Raw genomic sequence first — 17,440 nt, 5'->3', positions numbered from 1 at the left:
GAGAAATAAACATTGCATAGGCATGAGCTTCACATCCACCAAACCAGGGCAGTCCAGATTATGGACACTGAAACAAACACCCACAACACCAAACCAAAACAAAGAAACACACCAAACCTGGAAGAGAATTGGTTTTAAGTGGTGCACAATACACAACTGCGGAACTAGACAGAAATATGGACTACTTTGAGAACTTTCAGCAGGGGTAAAAAGGGGGTTTCTCTTGATTTGGGGTGAATCTCATTGCAAAAATAATTTAAATGAGTCATTAATCTTGCTAGAGTGCTTTTCCTTTTTCTTTTCTTTTTTTCACTTATTTTTCTCTTCTTCTTTTCCCTTGGTGATGTTTCCTTTCTGAAAACCATATGAAGCAGAAGACAACAAAAGCATTTGCTTCTCTGGCCTTTTGAGATGAATTATATTTAAATCCAGTTCTTCCAGTATCTGGGGGATGATGAGCTTGTGTGCTGCATCCCTTTAGCCAGCTCTTTGCTGTCCTGAGGACTTCACGATTCACCATCACTGCATATACGTGGAAAAGAAAAAAACACCAGTGTCACACTCTTGGGTTAGTTGTCTCAGCAGGAAATAACATGCAAGAGTATCTCTAGAGTTCATGAGAAGGTGTTACCAGAAAATAAATCTGTCACTCATGGTATGGATGGACTGTTGCTGGCAGCGAGGGCTGCTCTGATTCCTGTCTGTTGGTTCATGGGTGCCCAGCACAGCCTTTCTCCTGCTGCTGGCTCTCTTTCCTCAGCTCAGGATAACTTTGGAATTTTTGGTTTACAGCTGACCTCATAACAAGTGCATTTTCTCTTTGTCCCTCTGTTTTTTGCCCAAGTGGCTCGCTCCCTAGCACTCTCTTAATAATGTTTGGCTCAAAAAATGTGACATATATTGTCTGATTTGAATTCAGTCAGCAGGGATAACAGCAGGGTTTTAAACCACCTCTGAAGCTAAAAGGGCCACTCATAATCTGAATATTTTACATGTTTTCTTAAGTCTCTTGCCAAACTGAGGCACATCCTGGGAATGCAGTTTTTCTTTCTGTACTGACCTACCATCCACCCAAAACATTTCCTCATAGGAAGGAGTCATCCTTTTTCAGACAGAAAGACAAGAAGGGTGCCCAGCAGCACCCAAGACAAACCAAACCTCTCAGGTGATAAAGCATAGGGGGATTGCTTGTACTCCACCCCCTACAATGACCCCTGCTGTGAAGGGGACAGGCTGCACTTATTTTTCTGGAACAGTAAAGGTCCCTGGAGCAGAGATTGGTCTCTACCCCGTTGTGCCCCACAGATCATCAGCCCTTGGCTGCTGCCCCTGCACACCCTGCCTGCTCCCTCCTGCATGCACAGCATGGGAGCCCTGGCCCCAGGCAGCTGGGAGTGGGGAGGTGGGTTACAATTCCATGCTCAGGCACAATCAGAATTCTAGCAGCAGCTTTCAAATGCAAGAGGTTTTGATTAAAATATATATATATATTGAACAGTATATATATATTTTGAAAATGTGTATATACATATGTTTGCAACTTAGCCTACAAGGCCAGGGGAGGTGACCTCCACCTATCAGGGAGCCCAGGTTGTCATATCTTACCTCCTTTGCACAAATGCGCAGCCTTGATGCTCATGAGTACAAATTTTGCCATAATTATAGTTTTGTTTCGTTTTATTTCTTATTCTTCCACTTTCACTTTCCTTGCTCAAAAGAGCTGCTGAAAACATCTGTTTATCTGTATGTGATTCTCTTTCTGATATTATTTATTCATCTAAGAATTTGGTTGGGAAAAGCAGCAGATCTTGGACTGATAAGGTTCAATTGCAAATAAACAGGATTTTTTGTTTGTTTCCCATAAATCTCACCACTTCAAATAACTTTTCACATTGCAATTAGGGGTATTTCAAAATTTAATGTGAAATGAAATTTGAAGAAGTAGCCTTGGGGTAAGGTAAACACTCAACATAGAAATACTTTACTGCCACACAGTTCTGCTCGTCAAACTTTCAAAAATTTTTATACTAAAATACATTTTGAAGAATAATTTTGGAACAACCTTCCTTCTGAAAATGTCAAAGTGTTATTATTTAAATATTTTGTCTCATATGTTTTCAAAATTATATCAAAATAATTCATAGTTTAAGACATTTGAGTCTTAATAAACTCCTCCTCAGCATCTTTGTGAAGCAAGTAAACACCATCTCTGTTCAGTGTGGCCTGAGATATTTCCCATACTAAAATATCAATAAAATCTAAAAAATAAATTACCCTAATTTTAGAAGAATTTTTCCCAAACAAAGTAACCTTTCAGAATCTTAAATTGAATCTAATATTCTTGCCCTTTGTATTCAACTAATATCCCTTGTCTGAGAAGTTCAGAATGTTTTAGAGATAAATCTCCTATTTTTATTTGCATTTGTTTGCCTTTCTACAATTTAGAGGCATAAATTTCTCTAACTTAGTCTGATTCTAGCATACCATTCACAAGAAAATTTGCTTAAATAATGTGTGTGCCTTTGCTCTGACAGGAGCATACTTATCTGAACAGGGTTGCTCTTTTGTATCAAGGATTAAGCCTCACTGTAGTGTTCTAAAATAACTCTGTTTTACAGGTGGAGAGCTTGAGGTAGGGTGTAGCTCAAAGCTGCTTTTTGATAGCCAGGAGCAAAACCCCCTTCTTCTGCTGGGGTTAATGCAAATCCAGTACAAAACCACTCCTTTAGCAAGGATGGTAAAATGTCAGCTCAAGCTGGTAGGCCCTGATGGGGTTTTTTTCCCCCTTAAAATGAATTGTTAACAATTTGGAAAGTAAACTTGATGCTAAGGGTGGTGTTGTGCCTAAAAAGCCTTTTACAGTATGACTTCTGCCAGTGTTAGCCTATGGCTGAAGCATCCTTTGTGCTGTATTCCCTGCTATAGTCAGTAAATCTGCTTTTAGAGAACTGCTGTGCAGCTGCCTCCCCTTATCAATTCTCCCCCCTCTGAGTTATCATTCAGCAGCAGGAAGGGAAGACCCAGATGGCTAACAAATCCAGGATCTTTTCCAGTTGCTAAGGGTAAAATTAATGTGCTTGCCTGCATCTGGAATCTAGGATCTAAGCCTTTTTTTTTCAAGCACAACTGAACTAAAACAACAACATTGATTTCACTTGCAATAGGTGTAAAAAGAAACCTTTTGTATACAAGTGGCTGTAGTGGACAATCCCTATTCAAAGGTTTCTGTGAAACTGCAGCTTTGGAGCAACTGAGCTGCAAACTCTGCAGCAGTGGTGATTTAACATCCCTATTTCACTCCTGAGCAAGGAAATTCAGAAGAGAGGATTGGAATATTCTGACAGTCTACTGCAGTAGATGCAATTCTGCTAGAGAGGCATGGTCAGTGGAATTATCTGATGCCATGGGAAGCAGAAGACCTAGGTCCTCTCCCTGCTCCTGACCTTGCCTGATTGCATCACTGCTTCCACTGCACCAGGGATTTCTTGGCACACAGGGTGCCTTGTTTGTTATCATAACCTGGCACAGAGAAGCTGCTCTGCCCATTCCTCAAAATGCAGCTGCAACACAAGGGTGCAGGCAAGGGCAATGTACAGCCTCTTGTTTCCAGCTGGAAACAAGAACCAGAATTTTTAGTTAGGGAAATTATGAGGGGTTTAAGAGTTTGGGCCAAAATCCTGAGGAAAGCGATTTTAAGTTCACAAGCTGTCAGGTTTTGCATCCCCCTGGGATCTCTGCTTGGACTATCAACTAGTGCCAGCTCTGGGAGAGTGCTGCAAGGGGGCACCAGGAAGATCCTTCATGTTTCTCATTTCCATTTTTACCTTGGAGTCAGACAAGTCCCTGTCTGTCAGGTCACAGCTCCAGCCAAAACATCTGGCAGTGATTCCCATGAACCTATAGGAAGCAGGTGGCAGAGGGGAGCTGGGTGCCTTTGCTGAAGGGTGCCAAGGAAGCTACGCTGAATGCTTGTATTAACACCTTGGGAAACTGTGATTAAAGTCTGATCAGTGAGTGAAACTCCATCTGTGCCATCTGGTTGTCTGTCTTGCACCACTTTACAACTGTAAGATTATTTAGCAGTGCAGTTTACAGGAAGAGACCTGTTTAGAAACAAGAGTGTCAAGCCTTTAGTTGAAGTCAAAGTTTCTATGTATAAAAATTTTAAAACTTAAATGGACCAAAGAATAATTCTGTAATTACATACAAAAAAATTTATTTTTAGAGTGACACTGACCTTATTTCTTCAAATAATAGAATGAATTAAAGTACCTTGGGTTGGCGATTGATTCTTTTTCTTCTTCTCTTACAGTAGGTAAGCATTCACAGTCACCTGGAAAAGGATGAATAGTTACTCTGCTCTGGCAGTTGTTCTACATTTATTGCAAAAATGCATGAACTTTTATCATGCAGTCACTCTAGAATACAGACCTGCAGATGCACTCTGCACCCTTTAATCTGCAGGGTCCCCATAGCATGAATCTTACACCTCCTTCCCTTTGATAGGTGTTGCCACAGTTTATTTATTTTCTATGTTCCAGTTCTTTATGTGCACCTATACAAATGAGCTACTTTTGAGCACTGTCTCCTACACCCTGCCACAAGGAAAGTTGTTTGTTAATCTTCCACTGCTGACAGTTGCACCTGTGCTTTATAGTCCAGCTGGGAATTTGGGGCTGGAGTTTAGGGAACACTAACACACACACACATGCATGAAAGTATGTAAAATACTTGCTTCCTTCTCTCCACAAAATTTTAAAATATATTTTACACCACTTTTTTCCCGGGTAGTACAGTTAATGCCTCTCTTTCACTGCTGCCACTTAGCACGTTTTCTATAAAAGCTTTCAGACCACGAAGGTCAAAACCCCATCATGTGGAGCACTGTGCTAATGCAAAGAAATGCTCCAAAGAGCTTTATGTCCTGAAAAACAAAGCATGCCTAGCAGGTCAGGCAAATGAGCCGTTTGGACAGAAGGCAAGGGAGCAGGAATGCAAAAAATATCAGTGTTTCAGCATTTCCTAGCCAGTGAAAAACTGTTCATGGTTCAAAATCAGGCCTTGGTTAACTCATGGCTTACTGAAGACCTGCATTTTTTGAGGAGACCCTGGAGGGACAATGCAGACCCCTTAGAGATTCTGACTGGGGAATTCACCTGGAAGAAAAATGGGGGGTGGGGGGGAAAGGCAAGGTACTCAGAAGTAACTGAGAAGGCAGCTGAAGGTGCTGCTGCTGGTAGTTACCACATGTTCTTATTGCTCCATGTGTTATAGCCTTGAAGGGAGGGGAAGGGCTCCTGGAAGAGGAGCTCATAGGCTCCCAAAAGCAATTTTAAATAAATGGTGGTCTGAACTATGAACAAATGCACATTTTTTCTAGAATACCTCAGTGTGGAGCACAAAAGTGTAGAAATTCTGGGGACTGAAAGGATTAGATTCTTCAGAGAAGCCAGTATTTAGGATTAAAATGTGTATTTAAAAATATAAATAACATTCACAACTATAAGTGTGTTTAATAGAAATGTCTACTGGAAACTGAAAACATTTATGAGATTCTATCACATATTAAAAATAAACTCCCACACAAACTAAAATACTCCTCAGAAAAAATCTACCCCTGACATTTGTTCAGTTATTTTAGTAGGAGGGAGTCAAGAGCACAACTAAAAATGTGGTAGGGAAAGCAGTGATAGGCATACAAAACACCTTCCATTGATTTCCTGTGCATGGGATCTATGTCAGCAGGCAAGAGAGGGAGGATGGAGTGGAGGGGTTACCATGTACCATTTTTGTTCATGCTGTTCATCCATTTATCAAGCTCTTCCATTTCTATCTCCATAACAGAGGGTGTGTCTTCTTCAAAAATAGGACTTGAGAGAAGAGAGGAGGAAAAAGGCATTACACAGAGTGCTTCATTCAAACGACTTACAATGTAGTGATTTTGTATGACTGTCTATAATTCCAGACACACTTTGGAAAGCCATCCCAGCCCAGTAATCTGAGGAGGTGTCAGCCCAGTGGGTGTGACCCAAGGGGCCGCAAACAGATGCGAGGGAGTGGCTCTGAGATGCCAGTGCTGGGCAGAGGTAGGGCCAGCTGAGACATAACACAGAAGGACTCAGTGCAGCCAGAGACATGCCAGAGCAGAGGATCATTGCAGCTTCTTGAAAACTGTCCCTGCTGTAAATAGAAAACTAAAAAAAAAATAAGATAGTTTGTCCCTGCCCTCCTGGAACACATGACAGAAGTGCCATTTCTCCAGTGCTAAAAGCTGAAGGCCTAAAGTTTCATCATAGCTGTGACTGACATTTGCAGTGACTTCAAAAGGAAAGGTCATGAGAGCTGTGTTTATTTAAATGCCTCTGCTTAGCTTCCTTTTGCTCATCATTCCTGCAGTCATATGATAGAAAACATGTTTTCAGGAAAAAAAAAAAATTTTTCCTCATAGAGCCAATTTGTGAACTTTCAGCATTAATTAGCAAGATAGAGGTCAATAAAAAGCAACAATAAAAATTATGACACTGAGAAGAGCCACACAGCTTCTTGTCTTGTTTTCCAAGCATCTAAGGCATTGCTCCTGTGGCAGCCAGGCAAGCCTTTCTGCCTCACCTCTGAGTAAGAAGATAAACTTGAAAAACAGGGGAGCAAGACACAGAGCTTATTCTGAATAGCAAAAACCTGTGATGAGCCTGGGAACTGATCCCCTTTGCTCATGGGGCACTTTGTACCTCTTGTGGTGTTTAGGAGCAGGCTCAGTGAGACCTGTGGGCTGTGGGTGTCTGTGGGGCAGCCCTTGCCTCAGCCACCACTCACTCTTGTTCTCCTGCTCTAGTCTCACACTTCAGCCACATACTGAAGTCACACTTTATCCACCTGTTGAGATTGCTGGTTCAATTGATGGCAAAAAGCAACGGTGTTTAGTGTACAGCTAAATTAGAAGAGGCAGTGAGGGAGACAAAGGTTAGAGTAAAAGAAATGTTTTTAAAAATAATGATATTCATAAAATTTACCTTTTTACATTTTCACTTCCCAGCTCATCTGGAAAAGAAGAAAATTGGTGTTCATAGTTCTGCGTGATATTTACCCATTGTATTTACAGGGTCCAGACTATGTGCAAGCCTTGAATAGGGTCAAGTAAAACAGGTTGCATTTTCAAAAGACATAAAAACTAAATTGCAGATGAAAGACAAAACATCCTGTTTGCAATTTTCAGAGGAACCCATTCTTTTGAATCTAAAAGCATCTCATTATTAGCTCAGCCATTCTGGGAGGAAGCCCAGTGTTGGTGTTGCAGTGGGCAGGACAGGGCAGATGCACACTTCCTTCAGAAAAACAGATGTGCTGAGGGAAATGGTGTCCTGAAAAGGAACCACTTCTGCAAAAAAAATTGTTTACTAGAAGCATTGGGACATTTTGCTACAGATTACACTTGGGCAATTCAGCTCTGTCTGGAGACTCTGGGACCTGCTCATGAGGAGAAGGGAGTTGGACTGCATGGCAGATTAGATCTCGGTTAGGCAAATGAAGCTGAACTAGCCAGATGTCAAAAAGAGATCCAATCTACTTATGACTCCAAGACAAAGTAAAAATGGAGGGGGGAAATGGTGTCACAGACATAATTCTGATAAATATCTTCACCTCCAGGAATCAAGGGACTGAAAAACCTGTCTTAAATCACCTTATTTTAAATTCATTGTTGCCAGCGGATGATACCTCCCAGTTGTTCCAGCACATTCCCAGACTGCAGAGCCATCCCAGAACCACAGAGCCATCTGCCCCATCCTTGAGGATGCTCAAAATCCTAGGCTGGCACAGGGCATGAGATCCTAAGATTGTGTTCCTGAAAGGTACCACATTTTCTAACCCTCTTAAGAGTGTACCTGCATTTCAATCATCCAGAAACACGTAGGCAACTGGGTGCCTGGTTGCAAATTCAGAGTTTGTTAGAGGGAAACCCAGTGATTGGGCAAATACAACCTAAAAATACTCTGAAAACTTGACTTTAAATCTGTGTTGAATGTGTTGCACTGTCTGCAGGCTAATGAGCTGACAGCTGCACTCTGATTACGTAGATACACTGGTATGATCATCTCAGAATTTCCCTTATCAACTATGTGGTTTATTTTGACACCTCAATTTGTTCTCCTGTGATTTGACACTCCAAGTTACCGATTCCTTTGTTAACAGATCACGGCACCTTCCGGAAGCGTTGCTCACCCTAATGCAGGACCCAGGCAGTCTGACCTAGCTCATTTGCTGTGATGTCTTCATAGCAGCCTCCACCCTATGCAATCAGGATTCCTTAAAAATGTTCCTTATAATGATTTTTCTTGTTCTTATTTTATTGAAGCTCCAAGCAGCTTTACCTTGTGGGCACCAAGAGCAATAGAAGCATTCATTTCACCTTGCCTAAAGTTGTTGAGCATAAAGACAGAACAAGCATTTGCAGCCACAGTTATATCCCTGGGCATTCTCAGCATTTCCAGGAGCCAGAGATTGGTGCCAGGGCACCCATGGGTTTGGCAGCATGAACAGGAGGTGCTAAGAAGCAGAAGTAGCTCCCGCCCAAGGAGAGGTGCGTGACCAGGTACTGCTGGGGAGGATCCCTCTCTTACTTTTCAAACGTGCAACTACAGTCAGAGAAGGGCATCCTAAATGTGGCACCCCTTAATGCTCTGTTAATGTTGAACACATCCTAGAAACAGCCTTTTGATGCACAAGAAGACAAATTTACCTTGCTTGGACTTTTTCCTTTTATGATGCATTACAAAAAATGTGATCAACAAAATCAGCAGGACCAGCAGCGCCACAGGGACAACATATATCAAGATAGACTGTTCTGCTGCTTCTAGGCTCTCCTCATCATTCACAGCATTCAGTTCAGTACTTGGAGAACTCTGTGTATCAAAGCTGCTTTCAGCAGTGCTTGCAGTTACAAGTACTGGCTCGTGGTCATCCACGGTCGAAGGAGCCGTAGCAGGAAGATGTGTTGCTGTGAATGTGGGTAATATCATCGATCCATCTCCTGATCCATCATTTCCAGGGTCTGTCAAATAGATGAGGACAGCTTAACATTTTAAGAGTCTCATTAGTATTATCAGTGAGCCACAGTGTACAACTTTAGTGTTTACTTCCCATTTGATGTATTAAAAAAACCCAACAGATGCCCCATACACACAGATTGGAAGTCTTGGGTTTGGATGTAAAATTAGATCGCAACTTTATCACAAAATCATACCAGTCATGACCACGTTCTTCAGCTGACTTTTCCTGGGACACGTCAGCATGTGTCATCTGTCTGCACACAGCTGCCTTGCACAAACAGACTTCTTCTGCTGCAGGTTGGCATCCGGTCTTGCTTTCACGAGAAATCATTCTGCTTCTCAGTAAACCACACCAGCCTGTTTTGCTTCTCAGTCTCAGCACATATGTCCCTCCCCTTACCCAAGGAGTTAGGTACTGCCTTCAGGGAGACCATTGTCCCTTGTTCACCAGTTCCTTTGGTTCACTCATCTCCCTGTTTCTGTACCTTTCTCAAATTTGTTAAATTTGTCTCACTGTGAAAAACAGAGCTGGTGAAAGGAAGTCTGAAGGGTGCAAAAGCTGCTGACTTCCCCATCTGTGTGGACTAGAAGAGGTGGTAGTAACATGGGGACCTCACATGTCCAATGAACTGTACCTCTGACTGATTCTACACGCTGGCTGAAGGAGTGTGTGGCAAAGCATCGGTGCTGGATATTCCCCATGAGTGCTAAGCTGGGCACTTTGAACTTTGATCTCAGTTCTGGTTTCAATTATCACGCATTTTGCAAGAAAAGTGGCTAAAATTGGCTGTGTCGATAATAGTGAAACAAGTCCTTTTTTGTGTGTTTACATTAGAGTCTATTGACTGTCACAGACTTTAAAAGCTTTAAAGAAGTACTGCAAATTCTGGGTTGATACTGTATTCTATATGGATGCCAAAAATCCTGTTGTAGCCAAAGGTGCAAGAATCAGCCTTTATCTAAATTACAGCAGAAAAACCTTCAAGAATTTTCTTGGCATGAAATGAAATGAAATGAAATGAAATGAAATGAAATGATGTGTTTTTTGGTGTTATCTGCCCTTTCGGATACAATGCCAGCATGGTGCACGTCTCATTTTATACAATAAAGCAGGATGGAATTTTTGACTTTTGCAATTATATGTTTCTCCTTGTTCTTGTAAAGTGCTGGGCAGCCAGAGTTTCCACAAGAGTTAGCAAGAGCTTAAGGTTTTCAGCACCTCAGTGCTGGCATTTCCAATCTCACAGGACTGGAACCAAAAGTACTTAGCATTTTAAATGCTTTTGTAAACACATTAATCTTCATAATGGCCCTGAGAGATGAGCAGTTATCATCTCCATTTTACAAATGAGGAATCAGAAGGACAGGGATGCTGTCCTTCCCAGGGATGCCAAGTGAGAGAGAAAAACTGGGATTAGAGCGCTATCTCTTGCTTAATCCACTCTGCAGCATCTCCCACCAGATTTGTCTCAAAGATGAGTATTTCATGAGACTGTATTCAAGGAAACCCAATTTCAGATGAATAAAATTATTTGAGTGTGACAGCAGTGTTTCATCTAGATTTTTATGCTGCACGTATCACACAGGCATCTGATTGTTTCATCCTTTCCTAAAAACTAGGAAAGAATTTGAATACTTAATGTAATACTGTGAAGGTCACCAGACTCCTGCAGCACAATAGGACAATGAGAATGATGGCTCTTCTGTGGCAAAGCACTTTGTATCAATAGTGTCTGTCTCTTCTGTATTTAGTATTTCACTCAAGAGCAAAACCCTATCTCTGCCTCCCTTGCAGGTAACGACCCCCTTCGGTGTGTGCTGCTCCACCCCTTCCCGTGATCTGCTGCCTGTCCTTAATCTTATCGCAGAGGACAGGAGGGAGAGCTCCTCTCCCTTAGGAGCCATTTGGCTTTTCTTTCCCAAGGTAGTTTGTAGTTCCCAGCGCCTGCAGCCTGTCCATTTCAATTGCAGCTGTGCGGAGCGGCGAGGCAGCACGAGAGATGTCTGTGCTGCAGGCTGCGGCGTGATGGACTGTGCCACGGGCAGCGCTGATGGCCCGCCGCAGCCTCGCTGAACCTCTCCCGTGACCTTGCTTCATTTTCCTCCTCCAGCCATTGCCCTTGAAACCCATCGCCTGCCACATTTGATATATTGAGAGGGACGAGCCTGTTGCTTAAAATAGGGAAAGGGTGTGGAGAAAATACCTTACTTTTCATTTATTTGTAGAGCTAAAATGGATTTTTCAAATGTCTAAAGCATGGTGTGGCTTTAAAGTAAAGCAAACAGTCACACCTCATTAACTGCAGTGATAAACTTTCAGCCGCAGACTATGCTGTGCTTGATTTCTGAGAGAGATTTTTCCAGTATCTCTGCCACTTTGCCTGGTTTTGAACTATGAAGCAGACTTCAAATCATTTGTCTCTGAGTGAAATAGAATTACCTTTTCTAGTCTCTAGGCAAAGAAAATGGCAAATCACAGGGAGTGACCTTGCTGCCATGTATTTTTTTCACTTTGCATAATTCCAGGGACAAAACAGCATCTCTCTGGGAACACCATTTCCTCTTACAGAGATCTTTTCTCTGAGCGAATTAACTACATCTTTCAGCAGAAGGGCAGCCAATTGCACAATGTTCTTGCAATGCTATTGCACTTATTTCCTGCATTTTACCTGCTGCCTCAACACATCCTGCTCCCCCGTCACCTCTGAGGAGCAGAGCTCAGCCTCAAGGGATGCCTCACCTGTCACCCAGCAGTTGCTCTCACTCTCAGGCCACCCACACATCCCCCTTTTTACACAGCAGGAAAGCACAACCTGCACCTGGGTTGGCCCAGTGGTTTGCATCAGGGAAGGATCTGTGCCTCCAGCCCGGCGGGGACAGTCAGGCTCCGGCCCCGCGGTGCAGCTGCAGTGCCTGCCACAGCCACCCGCCCAGTGAGACCCAGGTGGTTGACCTCAAGACCTCAAGTTGCTATTTGTCATAGTGTTTCAATTTAAAGTGCTCAAAATAGCAAGTGGGCTGTGCTGCAGCTGGCCTGGGTGGTGTTTGGTGGGGTGGGTTAAAGTTGGGCATTAGAAGGTTTGGAGCAGGGCAGAAGAACATCTGAAATTTGGAGATTTTGTGAGGTGCTGTTCAAACATTTTCTCCATGCCAGATTTACAGTGATAATTCATACAATGAACCATCTTGTCAGCTGTGGTTTCATCTTGCAGACATCTACTAGCTCCCTGCAAATAGGAATCTTACAACAATACAGCATGACATTCAGGATGGAAAAGCAAAGCCAGTGGAGCGTAACAAAGAGCAAGTCACATGTGACCATATGGATATCTCCTTGACTTTGCAAAGCCTGTGCCCTTCCTCTTATTGAGCTCAGCCTCATGCTGTTGGCTACATTCCAGCATCCATATACTCATCCCTCTGCACATCTTGTCCAAGGAGCAAATGCTCATACAACAACCACATGGGCTTCACCTTTGGACCACCTGGGGCATGAATGCTGGTGACTTCTTCCTGTGTTAAGGGAAGTGGACGGGAACATACCACAGCTTCAGCCCAGCCTGTATCACCACTTCCCATGCTTTCAAGAGAAGAAGGGAGAGAGCTGGCATGCAGCTGCAATCCACCCTGAGGGAAGGTGGGCACAGCTGGAACTGGAAACTAAGAAGCAGGAGCTGGAAGTCAGAAAGTTCTCAGAGTTCCACAATTGAGGTATTAGAGAATCTCGAACTCAAGGGACCAAAATACTTGAGCAAGCACTAGCAGCATCTCAAAAAAGATCCAATTAATAGTTCCTACAAATTATGAGAAAGCTATGGCCCTGTACACAGATACTATGTTATAAGGTATTACTCAACATTTTTTACTTTAAAAATAGGCTTGGGTCACTTTGCTTGAGTTTTGGAGGTGCTCCCAAATACGCTTTTCATGGGAGACAGAGGTAATCAAATATACCAAGCAGTTTTACAGATTGGAGTCCAAAAAATTATGTCTCAATCAAACAAACAAACATTTCTGTTGTTGCAGCATTTCTGCCTCTGTGCCGCAGCACTCAGAGGTGTTGATATAGGCTTCCTGATGAAGTAAGCAGGCAAACAGGTTTCTGAATTCACTTGGATGTGAGGCAAAGGAAAATAGCAAAGGAAAACAGCTGGCAGTCAGCACATTCAGTTTTGTTGTAGAACCATCAGTCTCTCTGCTGCCTTGCCGTCAGACTCAAGGACTGGGTTCTCTCAAGGGAATTTTTCAAATTACACCAGAATGCCTACTGACAGAAGAAAAAGCAATGAGCTAGAGAAAAAGCAAGAGCTATGTCAGTGGGATAGCTAGGCTTATTGGTCTGAAAGGAAAACTTTTATATCTCCAAACTTTCCCATAAGCTATAAAAATGCAGCGAAAGGAAGGCTCACGAGAAGGTGACAGAACAAGAAAAGGCTATAAAGCTGGAATAAAGTTGCCATATCCTATATCACTCTGCTCCATGCACACATTCCTTTGGTGGTGTAGTCATACCACTCCACACGGTCTGTATGATCCTCTGGTGTATTGCTTGGCTCATCCCTGCACTGTTCATCCCTCTGCATTTCAGGTTGATGTAAGAAGGGCTGTTCCTTGCCTTGGCCAGGGCTTGCCCAGCTGCGTGTTGTGGCAGGTCTTGCCTGTCAGTCTGGCTAGAAGAGGAATCCTTAAAAGCCTGCAGGCTAGCTGTTGGGAGCATACACTCTTCTGATGAGGGAGCACAAGCATTTCAGAGTGGCTAATCTGTAGACAAGATCCTATTAAAACGAGGTGCTTAGAAAGCGTTATCTAGGTATAACCTGAAAGAGGAAACAACTGTTTAAGCTCATTTATACAAGATGGAAACTGCTTTTCCTCACTGTTTTTCTATCCAGCTGAAGTGCTGCATTAACTGGCCGTGTTGCAAATTCAGTCACACATGTTAGAGTCGAACTGTGAACCTGTAGTCTCATTGCTCATCCAGAGTACTTTGGGCTTTCCAGACCAATTTATGCATTTAGTTGCTTCTCCTTAATCTGATGGCCTTCTAGCTCTGCATCTGTGATACTCCTGCAACCTCTCAGTGCTCCTTGCTCTCAGGAGGACACTGAAATTAAAGATTCAAAGCTCTGGAGGCTTTCCAGCTATCATAAAATCTCTGGAGGGAAAAGAGACTAGTGTCACTGACTGGAAATTAGTATACAATATTGCTGATGTAAATGAGAGATTTTCTGAAATGTCCCTGAAGCAGTTGAATAAAACAGTGAATATTTGTGTGTGTGGCTAAAATGGAGGAATGGTAGTAAATACATAGGAGGAATTGATGTGTTCAGTAGAAAGGATTTTTCATCTGCTTTTTAGGGCACCGCACTTTGGAAAGAGAAAATGTAGCAAACACTCATTTCTTACATTGTTACTTTGCTTTGCTAGAAAATTTTAACAGGCGATTGTAGCAGGTTCAAACCCATTCTCAGTTCATTACTCGAGGGGGAAATAGGTCAAAATTATTACTCCATTAGAGACCAGGCTTTGCAGGGGAGGCAGCCTAAAAGACACTTCTCTACCAAGAGAGAGTCGCTGCCTGCGCTCATGGTACAAGCTGCTGAATATCTGGATTTTGATAGCAGTGTTTCTTTGAATGACAATTCAAAACAGTAGCACAAGACACAGACAAAACACAGCACTACCTGCAAGCACCCCAGATCTTCCATTTAGTGATATTACATGTTTTACTGTTTCCTCTCCCTCACACATTTTCTTGCTCCCCATGTCAGGTCACTTATGCTGCAATTTCCCACCTGTTTCACTGAACACAGTGGGAGATGGCCTAGCCTGGGAAATGACTCAAGAGTCAGAGCATGTTCCTATAAGCTATAGTAAGGGTCTTAATGCTTATTACTAGGTCAGCACACACACCTTGGTAGGACTTCAGGGCTGCTGCAAGGCTGAGCAGTGAGTACAATCCCCTGCAGTAGAGATTATGCCCTGCACTGTTACCTGTAGGGCTTCCAGACTGCATTAAAGCAAGGGGAAGGGAACTGGTGCTAACCCCAATGTCCTCTCAGTATGGAGCTGGGAGAAGGCCAGCACCCAGAGCTGAGACCTCAGGAATGCTCTTAGAGCTCCTGGATTAGAGTGATTGTAGCATCACAGGGAGAAAACCATCCATAAATCATAATCCAAATGGCAAGGCTGGCTTTTACGAGGCTCTGGCATGGTATGGGAACAGGACTTATAAAGACTTTAATCTGTCTGTGCTGCAAGATTTAATCATACTCTGTTTGCCTGTTTTCTGAATGGTCTCTAGACAGTACACTGCTTAAAAGGTGAAGACTGTGTCTGGCAAAAGGTGAAAAAGCTCCCTTAAAGGTCCTGTCCTGTTGATCTGTGAGTGAGGAAGGGTGAGAGCAAAGGATCTCCCTGAGAGGCTGCCCTCAGCAGAGGGGTTCCTGACCCACCAGTACCTGTGGGTTACATAAGCACTACATAAACTTTCCCCCCACCAGTTTCATTTCACCCCCAAGGCTCAGGTTCACAACTTCCCTGTCCCACCCACAGTCAGAGTAAGCCCTCAGGTACATCTTGAAGCTGGTTAAATAAGCAAAACCCGCCTTTGTATGGGGAGCAAAGTGGGTGCTCTCCTCCCCTTCCCCTAGGACTGTGGATTGGCTCTGTAGAGTCAGAGCTGACAGGGCTTGGGGAGGGCTCTGGCAGGACTGACTCATTCCCAAAGAGGAACTGTTTCAAAATCAACCAAAATTTAAAGGTGGACCTACTGGTAGGAAGTGAGGAGTGTCACACACCTGGTGTGTGACATCTGTCTGGCACTTCCTGCAGTCCCCTAATGCCCATTGCAGAGAAGGGCAGAGTGCACCCAGTCATGAGCTGAGGGACCCTGGGCTAAGATGTCCCCCCCACTCCATGGGCACATGGTGATGAAATAGTAGCTCTCAGTACCCTGCACATGAGCTAGAGAAGCAGGAGCCTGATCACTCTGCATTGCCTTCATGCCTTCATTGTACTCCTCCATTTCCTTGGGACCTCTGTTTAGCTCTGCCCATGGCAGGATTTTTGTTCCTCTGACTGCTTTGATTCTGAGCTACACTCAGTGCTTGCAGCATATTTTCCTAACATGTCTGCAATGCAGCAGGGCTGTAGTAACACAGCCAAACCCAAACTATTTTATACCTCACTTAGCTCGCTCGTACAGCTAAGCAAGTCTCCTAAGTGCAAGCAGCTCAGCAGCACACCAGGAGCCTGCAGCCCAGCTCTACACCCTGCTTAGAGTACTGTTTTTCAGAGAAAAAGCACTCACACCAAAACACCGATTCAACAGTGCATTTTAGGACATTAAGAGAAGGCCAGTGGTACCTGAGAGTGACCATTCTTTCCCAGCTTTCTGTAGAGCTCCCACTCACTACAGCAGCACAGCGGCAGCAAACACTTCTAGTCCATACCAAGGCGCTTTGGCAGGGATTTGTTTGACCCCAAAAGGCTTACAAGCACTACCTTGGCAAGGTTCCACTATAAGAGCTGCCTGTCATGTTCAGCCGCTGGCTGCCAAAACGCCGGTGGAACCAATGACCCCTGCAAACAGGCGAGAGTCTCTGCAACGACAGCACAGCACCTCAGCATTTTGTCACAGGCTGCTTTTCTACTCATGGTTCTTCTCTTCAGAGGGACAGAACCTAAGTCCATGGTGCTGGCCACTTTGTTCAGCCGCTGAGAGTTCAAAATATTTGTCTCCGGAACCGGCTGTTCCTTTGTTAAACCAGTTTCAGTGCAGCGGGACTGCGGAAATCGGCAGTCACCTTTTGAATGGAAGCAGTGCTTTGCCTTTAACTTTGCAATTAAACACTGATGGTATGGGTGTGGGGGTTTAAAAAAATTCAAAAAATAACTAAAATTAGGAGCAAAATGCCTGATAGGTCAACATGGAAACTCCGGTTCTCTACACACCTGCAATTTAGGAAAAGTTTGCAATTGTAGGATTTGTTTGCTGCTGTTTGGGGATAGGTCTAAGGAGGAAAAAAATTCAAAGCTTTGGAAAAAAAGAGGAAACCGAAAACAGAGAGGGTAAACACAGCAAAAAGCAGCAGAGAGCAAGTCCCCACAGATCTCCTCCCTGCGCTCAGTTTGGAGGGTGTTGCCCTCCAACTTGGTCCCATTGCTGCGGGCGAGACACGCGGTCCCACCTCGGCAGGCGAAAGGCGCTTTCTTACTCACCGGTGCCGGCAGATCCCGCAGCCAGCGCCAGGGCCGAGAGCAGAGTGACGAGCCCGGGGCTCCGCATGCTGCCCCGGCGGCGCTCCCACCTGAGGGGCGCTCCGGCAGCCTCCCTGCTGCACCCGAACATCTACATTTCCTGCTTCCTGCCGGGGAGCATCTGAGCTGCATTT

General features: G+C 43.9%; 1 protein-coding gene across 1 annotated transcript; it reads right to left on the bottom strand.

Annotated features, from left to right (window-relative positions):
- Positions 1-292: 292 nt before the first annotated feature.
- TMEM154 (transmembrane protein 154) lies at positions 293-17,397 on the bottom strand (the record flags this gene model as incomplete). The annotated part of the gene is made up of 6 exons (XM_084204087.1): positions 293-522; positions 4,273-4,333; positions 5,785-5,870; positions 7,011-7,038; positions 8,735-9,046; positions 17,268-17,397. 6 exons carry the CDS (start codon positions 17,395-17,397, stop codon positions 507-509), a joined length of 633 nt encoding a protein of 210 aa, XP_084060213.1. The 3' UTR covers positions 293-506.
- Positions 17,398-17,440: the final 43 nt, after the last annotated feature.

The sequence above is a fragment of the Fringilla coelebs genome, assembly GCF_963513975.1.
Source record: "Fringilla coelebs genome assembly, chromosome: 4".
NCBI classification, from domain to species: domain Eukaryota; kingdom Metazoa; phylum Chordata; class Aves; order Passeriformes; family Fringillidae; genus Fringilla; species Fringilla coelebs.
This window is presented reverse-complemented; position numbering and strand designations above follow the sequence as displayed.